The following is an 11,822-nucleotide window of genomic DNA, read 5'->3' on the forward strand; positions in this document are numbered from 1 at the left end:
TATTTATCATTTTTTTTCTGTCCAAAAATAATAGTCTCATTTTCATAAATAACTATATCACTATAAAACTATTCTTACTTTTTCATTATTATTACACAATTGTCACTATTTTTTACACTAATACACTCAAAATGGCAAAAAAAATCTTCTATCCGTATTTTTAACCAACTACCAATATAATATCAGTATTTCTTAAATCTCGTTTCAAACACAACCCAGACCATAGTTCTGAGATGGAGGAGTATAAAATTAAACCCTTCACCTTTATTTTCATCATCATTGTCAATAATAATAATAATAATAATAATAAATAATTTTAATAAAATAGTATATTATTTTATATAAAATATTAAAAGTATTTTTATATTTTTATTCGGTACACATAATATAAAAGAATATGCGCTTAACATTTTTTGCATTTATTTTTATTTTTTTATTTTTTATTTTTTTTACGACGAAGAAAATAATAATTATTTTATTCAAATAATATCATAATTCTCTAAAACATTCTCATAAACATAATTTTATTTTTCTTAAATTAGATATACAAATATATATTCAAAATTTTGACTTAGTCTAACCACTCATTAGTAGTGAATTTTACTCAACCAGTAGTATTTCATGTTTGACTTTTTTCACAAACACATTGGTGCGTATTTGTGTATATATAATTATTTAAAATTAATTTAATTGTCAAATACTCCCTCCATCCCGCGATAAATGACTCATTTTTCTTTTTTTTTTTTTTTTCCGTTTCATTAAAAATAATTCTTTTCTATTTTTAGTAAATTTATTCATCTTAAACATATTTAACAAATATAAATCAATTTAATTAAATTTCTAATCAATTTAGGATCCACTCGAAACTTCTTTATTTCTATCTCTCTTCTCAATAAATAAATATATTTATCTGTATTTAAAACTTCTTATTTTTAATAAAATTAGTTTTAAGTTAATTATAAATAAATTAATTAATTTTTTAATTATTTGTATTATATAAAATTTTATTCTCTGCAAAATAATATCCATATTGTATATATTTTATTGATATATAATGCTAAAAATATTTAAAATGCCAACAACACTACTCATATAAAAATAATAAAATAATATCATAACTTATTAATAACTTACTAATCTACGCTACATAAAATATCGTGTTCTTAAGCAAATAGGTCATCTCGACGGGACGAGGGAGTAGTATATATTATTAGAGTTGACTCGGTCGTCCACAAGAATTAAACACTGGAGTACTTATTTATTTATCCAAAAATTTGAATTCGAATTTAAAATTATTTTAATTTTATAGTATTTTATCAAATATATTTTTTTTATTAAAAACAGTGAAAATAAATAATCAAATATAAAAAAATAGTATGATATTTAAAAAAGTATCACTTGATTAAATTTTCAAGTTAAATATGTATTTAATCAAATCAAATTATTGTCTAAGACATATTTAGAGTTCTAAACGATCGGACAGTTCGTGAGCCAAGTTGGACCTGCTTCGGTAATATCCCGATTCAATTCGTTTATCTTTGAGCTCATGCTCAGATTGCGAATAGTTCAATTGAACTCGATATTTTTAATAAATATTAGTATAATGTTATATATCAGTATATTATATTTCATCAGTCTTGTAAAAGAGTATTATTTGCTTTTTTGACGTAATTTTTTTTAATATTATACTTCTATTAGTATTAGTATTGTGTAATATAAAAATAATAATATTTGTATAATATATTGTAAATTGTAAGAATATTTAGTACAATTAATAAATTAAGAAACAACACCTTTATATTGAGACGGACCTTAATAAAAAGTGATACGCTTCTTATGAACCGAAAGAAGTATATAATTTTATATATTAAAACTTGTAATTTATTAATACAATTTGAATAATTTTGTTATAATAAATTGTTAATACATTAAATACTATATTAAATTATATATTCCATCCGTCCCAATACAATAGTCTTGTTTACTATTTTTGTCCGTCTCAGAACAATAGTCTTATTTCCATAAATAATCATATCACTATAAAATTACCCTTACTATTTCATTATTATTACACAATTGCCACTACTTTCTACACTAATACACTCACAAGGGCAAAAATGTCTTTTACCTGTACTTTTTATCCATTATTCAATATAATATCAATATTTCTTACCCGTGTCCAACACAACAAAGACTATAGTTTCGGAACAGATGGAGTATTAAAAAATATGTATAATATAGTATATAAAAGTTGAGTGAAACTCAAACTTGAGTTCGAGTTTGAATCTTGTAAGGTGAATCTAACGACCTATGCTCGAGCTAACATTTAGATTGAATCCTAATGAGCCGAGTTTGAATCTATACAAATTGTATGTTCGAATCGAACTCTAGTTGTATTGTGTATCACAAAATTATATTGAATATTAATTTTTATTTAAAATATTATATGAAAATATTTTTGATTGAAAACATAATGTATTGAATCACTTATAATCTTCATTGTTCTTAAAATAAAAACCCTCATAATCTTATCGTAGTTTGTAGATTATTACGTTTGATATTAAAAGTTTTATTAGTGGAGTTTTTCTAATATAGTTTTACTTTTGGGTAGTTATTTATTAAATATTCGAAAAATAACAGTTGTGGATTCGGATTAAAAAAAAAAAAAAAAAAAAAGAAAGAGGAAGAATATATATATATATTTATAATTAATCATAAATTAGTGAGTTGATTTTGATGCATCTGAGCTCATACGTACGTTACCATCTTTTGATTTCAATGTATAAAATGATATAATTTCATTTATAAATTATACATTCCCAAATTAATTAAGATGTGGATTTTATATATATATATATATATAAGGCTTAATATTAAATAAATATATGATTAAGACAGCATCGATATGTGCTAATTGATGGTGATTGTGACGACCTTAGATGCAAAATTAATTATATATTATTAATTATATAGAAGAGACAATTGAAAACTACAAATGCACTTTTCATATTTTTAACTGTATGCTATATATAAAATTTAGATATAAATATAATTTTCATTACATGCAGACACCGAGGAAAAAGGAAAAAAGAAAAACGTAAATTTTTATTAAAATTTGAGGGTGGTCCTTTTTTTTTTTTTTTTTTCTAATATATAATTTGAATTTCATTTGTTTTTTAATTATTTAGCGTGTACCATTTAAAATAAATTAAAGATACAATATATACTTTTTTTAAAAAAAACCATATAAAAAAATTCAGTCTGTTTACTCAGTGTTTAGATGGATTCATTTTTTGTGTATGGTATAAAAAATTGTGTCGGTAATATAAATTATAATATTTTGTGTTAAAATGATTGACTTTCTATAAGTGAATAATATATATATATATTATATTAATGTATGTATATTTATATTTTTGAATAATATTTATGAAAAATTGTTCTATTGAAAAATACCGATAAAAAAACCATTATTTAAATTAAGATTTAAATAATAATGAAAAAAACTCAATATCAAAATTATATAGAAAACCAACACTACACCAAAAATAGTATATTTGTAACGGAATTCTGTTCCTAAAGTTCACGTAGCTAACGTAATTTCATCTCTAATTCCGTCTCTAATATCATTAGTAACAGAAAAAGTGAATTTAGGAACGAAAAAATCTTGTTACAAAATTGATAATTTCTTGTAGTGCAAAGAAATCGCCAGAAAATTTTGAATATGAATATATATATATATATAAACATTACATGTTTGTTTGTTTAGTATTTTAGTTGACACATTCCTAGTAAATATTATAAAAAAAATATAATATACACATATAAATATAATATATATTTTATCTGTGGACAAAAAGTTTTAACTCAATAAAAATTTTACTATATTCGTTCAGTTCTAAGGGTTTCATTTATTTTTTGCGTGTCGATAGTACAAATTAAAAATATATATATACAAAAATACTTCCATTAGTGTCTTATAATACTAATAGAAGGACATTTGTACAAAACATTATATAAATATAAGGATATTTTTAATGTTAGTACAATAACTAAAAATGTAAATCTGACCTTAGAAGCAGACGAAGAGAATATTTATTACTAATATATTTTCTCATACCTAACTTAAAATTACGTGCACCTAAAAATACAAAGTGAACAAACATTGTTAAATAGACTTTACATGGTAAAAAATGAAATAATAAATTTAAAATTAAATGAAAATTTTCAATCCCAATTTTTATTGAGATGATTATATATATATAATATTCTTTCCGTTCAGCTACAGATGACTCCATTTCTTTTTTGGTACGTCCTACCAAAGATGACCAAAATGTATTTTTGGTAAATTTATCAATCTTAAACATACTTAACAAATATAAATCAATTTAATTAAACTTCTAACCTCTTATGCGTAGGACTCACTCAGAACCCCTTTATTTCTATCTTTTTCCTCAATTAACAAATATTTTTATCTACCTTTAAAACTTATCATTTTTTATTCATTTGTATTATATAAAATTTTATTGTCTACAAAATGATATTCATATTGCATATATTTTATTGAGATATAATTCTAAAAATATTTAAAATATCAACAATATACATATATAAAAAATAATAAAATATTATATTAACTTAATAACCTACGTTAAACTGAATACCGCGCTTCTAATAAAAAACTCCGTCTTTCGCGAGAATTAGTGAGGCAGCCGGCCATTGATCACAAGCTATATTGAACTAGTCCATCCACATAATTCAAATTTCAAGAAAAATACAAATTTACATAAGGAGCTTTTGGATTTTTCAAGTTTTGAAATATTTTAAATTAAATTATAAAAAATTGAGTATTTGATGTATTGTTGTATAAAAAAAAAAAAAAAAAACTAAATATTTAATATAATATTTTTCTTAAAAAAGTATTAATAAATAATATCGAAGGTTACAAAAGTCCTACATACTTAGGCTCAATACTATTTTTATCATGCATGTTTTATTGGGCTAATTATATTTAATTATACATCTTACAAGCAATTTACTTCTTTTTCTTTTTTTTTTTTTTTTTTTTTTTTTTTTTGCCTTGATTCTTATTGAAACGTAGTTTAAACCTTAATACCTCCAAATTTTATCTGTCACACATGATTCATCGAGCGTGTGACTTAAAAATGATATTTGAAATTCTAATTTAAAATTAATTTATAATAAGTGGAAAACCCTTTACCTTTATAAATTATAAAGAGTTTTAATATCTTTTTCTACGTGGGACAATATCAAAATAATTTTTAACCCGTCCGTATTACAATATGACCCGTATCGCCAAAATCCATCAAATTATCGATTAATTCGCTCCGCTAATCCGTCTCGACAGCTCTAATTAATATAGCCATAGATTTAATATAACCTCTCCCTTTCATTACATACAATATATACATATATATATATATCTTTCTTTCTCCTCAATCCCTTCTCACTTCTGTCAATCAATTGACAACAATCAAACACTGATTTCTCTCCCCAATTTTCCATCAAAAATTCAAAACATATACATACATATATATACATATATATGCATACAGCCAATAGGGCTGACTAATATCAACCCACATACACACTGCGCCATGGATTCCAACTGTACCGAAGAATCCATAAATTCCACCGACGATTTAACCGACGCCAACGCCGGCGCCGCCGCCGGCCGTTCCTACGACTGCGTCTTCTGCAAGAGAGGATTCAACACAGCGCAGGCCCTCGGCGGACACATGAATATCCACCGGAAAGATCGAGCCAGGAATAAACCTAATTCCAGCAAGCACATCAGGCTGCACCACCAGATCACGGCGGCGCCGGCGGCGCCGCCGATCGGCGCCGATTATCAGTTTGAATCTCCGGATCAAAATCAGGTCTTCGCCTATTCTTCGGGTATTGGATTATCCTTATGTGATAATTACAGTTACCAGCCGCAGCAGATCATGGCCGTTGATTACAATCATCGCCGGCGGTCGGATCAGTCGCCGGCGGAGGATTGGTCGGCCCTGAGCTTGAGGTTTGTGGAGGATTTGGAGAGGAATAATAGAATTCAAGAAATGAATCATAAGGAGTTGGATTTGGAGCTTCGACTTGGCTATGATTAAATTTTTATATGATTAAAAAAAAATGTATAAATGTATATTTTTTCGCGATATTTTCTTGTAGTGCATTAGTCTATGATGTCGCCGGAAAATAAAAATCGATCGAATCGAACCCGTAGATGGTCAATAACAAGTTGTAATAAATTGTTAGCCTTCTTAATTTTTGAAGCTAGAAATGCAAAAAGGGTTATTAATAATAATACATGAATTTATATATATATATATATATATATATAGCATTGTTACATCCTACAATATTTCAAATCCTAATTTTGTTAACATTTGAATTAGGGTTTAGGTTCTTTAGTATTCTTTTATATAATCTCTATTTATAATTTGAATGTTGATTAAGAATAATATTTTTTCATTTTGTTCTTGAATTTTTTGCTATTATTTATTTTGAATTTGGGACATCCTAAATTTTTTGTAAAATATTTTTCATTTATATGATTTTTTTTTTCTTTTTAAAAATAATTAATAAAAACACACCCCACAAAAAGTTGGGGGTGAGAAGGTAAATTATACATCCTAAAAAAATTGTGTCAAATGTAAATAAAAAATAATTGATGAAGGTAGTATATGGTAAATAGCATGTGACTATAAATTCTTAAATATATATCATTATGTTGTAAAAGTTCAAATTAAAATAAGAAATGACCATTTTTCTACTTTTATGTGAAATTATTGTATATTTTATTAATATTATTGTAAGATTCACACTTACAAAATAAGGGCATATTTATTGCTAAGCAATATATAGACAATTATTTCAAATTATTCCAACACACACATATATGTGTGTATATATATATATATATATACATCTCAAGAAATTCAAGTTTTAAATAATTGTCATCTTAAATGTGAGGGAAGAGTATTATTTAAAATTTGAATTTCTTGTGGGATATATAGTAATCATATCATTCAAATTTGTTGATTAATCAATGTGAATATATTAAAAAAGGCAAAATAAAAGAAAAGGGTGTATTCCAAAAAAATATATAAGATCATCAATTTTAAATTTTCACAATGTTCATCATGAAGAGGACAAAATCAAAGAAGGGATTTGGTAAGTATGTAGTAACATTGGATTATAAAATGTGCAACCTACGCCAAAAGCATCGATCCAATCCACGACTCGATCTGACTGACGATCTTCGACTGCTTCATGTTACATCGGCAAAATTGTTCTGTCGATCGATAGTTAAGTCTCTACTATTAGTGTGTTTGTTTGATGGTTTGAAAGTTGAGTTTTGAATTTTGAATAGTCAAATTTTTAATTAAAATTTATTACTTAATATAATTAATATAAGTAGATGTGATATTTTGAATGTAAAATTAAATTTTAATATATAATAAAAATTAAATATATATTTGATTTAATTTAATTTAATTTTTTTTTTTTAAGAATAAAAATGATGAATAGTAAAATTCAAGTTGAAAACTCACAAAGGTGATTTATATGCAATTATAATAAAGTTAGTGGTAGAATAATATCTTGCCTGGGTTTTAATTTTGGCTGATGCATTTTTTAAAAATATTTTATTTACTTTATTATTATTATTGTTATTATTATTATACTCAACACTCATGAATTTCTGAATCACATAGCTAAAATCAAATTTTTATTATTCAATCTACGTAATGTTTAATAAAAATATATTATTACATCTTATATATAAAATATCATGTTAAAATATTTATACAAATTTGACTATTTCATCTAAAAAAAAAAAAAAAAAAAAAAAAAAAAAAAAAAAAGGTTAAACTATTTTTTTAGTCCCGTAACCCTTTATCATTTTAGTCTCGTAAGTGGAGCCTGTCGCAAACTAGTCCCATAAGTGAAAAATTTTCGTTGTTTTAGTCCTCCGGCGCCGGAGACGCCCGCGTGGCTCGCCGGAGGTGACGTGTCCGCCAGGTCAGCAACACCTGGCAGACACGTGGATTTTTTATTTTTTTCTTTTCATTTTTTTAAATTTTTTTAAAACTTATTTTTCATTTTTTTTTAATTTTATTTGCATTTTTTTATTTGGTCTAATTAAAAATAAATAAATAAATCCACGTGTCCGCCAGGTGTCGCTCTCCGGCGCCGGAGGCGCCCGCGTGGCTCGCCGGAGGTGACGTGTCCGCCAGGTGTCGCTGACCTGGCGGGACACCTGGCGGACACGTCACCTCCGGCGAGCCACGCGGGCGTCTCCGGCGCCGGAGGACTAAAACAGCGAAAATTTTTCACTTATGGGACTAGTTTGCGACAAGCTCCACTTACGGGACTAAAATGATAAAGGAGTCCAGTTACGGAACTGAAAAAACAGTTTACCAAAAAAAAAATATATATATATATATATACTCTCTTCATTCTGTACAAATATATTTATTTACTTTTTACAAAAAATTTGTAATATACTATTCTATATGCATGTAGTATGATAGAAGAATGAGTGTACAATTTTTCCTCTAGATATTTTGTAATGTAATTAAATTATATTGATGGTATTGTTGTAATATTGTCATTTTTATTATTTCGTGACCACAATTATTAAAAGAACAAATAAATTAATTTTGGACTCAAAAAATATCTAAATCACTATTATTATTATTATTATTATTATTTTTCCTTAAGAAAAGAAAAGGGACAAGACCTGAGTCATGATCATCAATAAATTATCCTAACAAAACGAATGAAGACATCTAATGTGGCTCCAAACTCAGGCCTACCTACCTCTTAAATTAACTTGCAATCAACAACTCATCCTTTTCTTTTATATATATATATATATATATATATAAAATTTTATTTTTATTTTTATTTTTTTAAAAAAAAAGACTTTAATTTTGGCATTATATATATATAGATGTAATAAGATCAGACAGGCAATGGGATTGTAGCAAGTAGCCTCGAATGATTCATGTGTATTATTACAACATATGAGGGGCATTTAGTTTAATTTTATAGCTAGTAAGAAAATGCGCGGCGCGATCGATATATGTATGTGTAGATATATATATATATATATATATGTCATTTTAAAGTCTTCTTGTGGCTTTGATTAACTTTTGTAGAAAGTTTAAGACATTTTATTTGAACCATACTCTGTCTTTGGAAACCATGTGGAAAGTTGAAAAGGGTTGAAGCCATTGATCTCTTTATCGAATTCAATATTATATATGGCGAGTAGGAGAATGGTAATATATATATATATATGAAAAGATCGAAACAATAATTTCTAGCTAGGCTATGTGAAAAATATGTGAAATCATTCAAGAAAACAATCTAGAATTAATCATAAGTAAAAACCATTTAAATCATTGTTATGAGTTTGTTTGGTTTGTGTTTCAATTTAAATTTTAATATAAATGTTATTTCGCTATAATATTTTGTGAGAAGAAATAATAATATATTTTTATTCAACACTATGAAGACCGAAATAGTAAAATTATTAGTTTGGAGTTCAAACCAAACAAGTTACTTTATTTATTTTCATTAAAAAGAAATGAATCATGCCGTTATTTTACAAATGTCTTCAAACTTTTTTTAAAAAATACTATCATTATTTAATTTTTATTTAAAATGTTATATTCAAAATATGGGTATCTAAGCATACCTTTTAAGGGTGTGTTTGGTTTACGTTCACATTTTTTCTTTTATATTTGTATTATATATTTACACAGTGATTCCGAATATTTTTTTATAAGATGAAATAATATAATTTTATAAAAAATAAAAAATAAAAAAATTCAAAAAAGAACAAAACTTAACACATTATCCAAATTAAATAGTGGGCTATTCGATGTCGATCTTTTTAATCTCTACAAAGCCAAATAAATGGAAGCCTCATTGTATCCAACACATAAGAGATGGAACCAAATCGAATCGATTTATATAAATATGTAAATATATATACATGTGTATGTATGGTGTGTGTTGGTTATACTAACCATGGTTTATGGGCCTTGAATCAAGTAGGTTTACCTAATATTTGGTGTCCCAAAGAGCCACAACAACATATAGAGAAGAAACCCCAATAAATTAATTAGTTAATGTGTAAAGAATTAAGAATTAAGAATAAGAATAAGAACAAGATCAAGAAGAAGAAGAAGTGTGTGTAGGCATATGTTCAGACCAAATGTTCCCTGGATTGTGTGCACACACACCAACACTGGATAATTTAATTAGGTTATCTTTTCAGGGATCAAATAATTAATTAAGATTATATATATATATATATAAATTTAAATTTAAATTTTGCCAAACCCCAGAATTATATAGTAATTACTTGTGATCATGTCTGAGTACTAATTGAATATTTTGTTGAGACAGGTTGCTGATGACCTGAGGATTTTGTTTTCCACCTCCACTTCATGCATGTTTCCTGCTTCTTCTTGCTTTTACTATATATATATATATATAAATATTAATTTGTTTGGTTCTTGAAGTTCTTCATCTTATATAAATGTGTACATATATATTTTCTCTATTAATTACATGTGTGTGTGATTAGAACTTTAGTCGAGGTCGAAGACTAATAATTGTATTGTTAGAATATCTCTTGAAGTTTCCAAAATTCGAATGTAAAAAAACCTATACTATACACTCTGCCTACTTTAAAAATTTTTAGTTTTTTATTTTACTATACAATCTTGATGAAATTCATTATTAACTAAACCAAAATTTGAAAACAGAAATAGTCAAGTAAACTAATTAATGTTTTCAAATTATATCATTATTTTTTTTTGGATGTGTGGTTGTTATGTTTCGGTTAAATATCAGCACTGTTCTAATTTTCTACAAAAACATACTCAGTGAATATCCATATAATATCATTATTTTGAAATATCGGTTATGTGCTATCTATTTACTTCTTCCGTCCCAGAAAAGATGTCTTATTAGGAGTGGGTATAAAGTGAAGGTAAAAGACTAAAATACATTATTTTTTAAATAATTTTAAAAAAGTAAGTTAGAGTAATAATTAGGGGTAATTTTGAAAAGTATGAATAATTTTGTTATAAAGTGAACTACAATTACTAAATAAGGAAACAAGATAATTGTTTTGAGACGGACAAAAATGAAAAAATAAGAACTCTATTGGGACGGAGAGAGTATATATATTTTTTGAAATATGTTTGGTGCTTCATATAGTATATATTGTGCTCTATGCAAATATATCCGGTATTATTTGTGCTTTTGATTGGTGTATCATAACAGTTGATTGATGCTTTCAGAAAACTTAAACAATATTATAAGAGAAAATTAGTATTGTGCTGATTTTTTAACACCGTAGTTGTCAAAGAAGTTTCTAATGATTTATAAAAACTAAGTATAATGTTAGGGTTAAGTGAGAAACTAAAGATGTTGTATAATGAAATCTTTTATTGTCTTGGCTAGCATTTGAATTGAAAAATCGAAATCATCCCCCAAAAAAAATATTGTAGTAGAAATCGACTTGATCGATAATGTTACAACGGATCGACTATGGAAGCATTAATCTTAAGTGTAGACTTCAAAAAGGTGACAAAATTAATTAACACCATTCCATTTCTAGGGTTTCCAAGAACTTGCAAGAAATTCATTCATTCATTCTTGGGGAGGTTTTCTAATCCAAAATCGACAGAGCAGTTGTATTCATCTCCACCTATCATCATTATTCTACATACAAATATTATATATATATATATATTTCTAGTTTCTGCTAATAA

At 25.9% G+C, this 11,822-nt stretch overlaps 1 protein-coding gene across 1 annotated transcript; it reads left to right on the forward strand.

Annotated features, from left to right (window-relative positions):
* Nucleotides 1-5,618: 5,618 nt before the first annotated feature.
* LOC127242850 (transcriptional regulator SUPERMAN-like) lies at nucleotides 5,619-6,131 on the forward strand. The gene has a single exon (XM_051262560.1). It carries the CDS (start codon nucleotides 5,619-5,621, stop codon nucleotides 6,129-6,131), a length of 513 nt encoding a protein of 170 aa, XP_051118517.1.
* Nucleotides 6,132-11,822: the final 5,691 nt, after the last annotated feature.

This window comes from Andrographis paniculata, unplaced genomic scaffold (genome assembly GCF_009805555.1).
Source record: "Andrographis paniculata isolate CXL003 unplaced genomic scaffold, ASM980555v1 Contig89END, whole genome shotgun sequence".
NCBI lineage: Eukaryota > Viridiplantae > Streptophyta > Magnoliopsida > Lamiales > Acanthaceae > Andrographis > Andrographis paniculata.

Excerpts from the sequence above, each read along its gene's own strand:
- LOC127242850 (XM_051262560.1), top strand. The coding sequence starts at position 5,619 with ATGGATTCCAACTGTACCGAAGAATCCATAAATTCCACCGACGATTTA.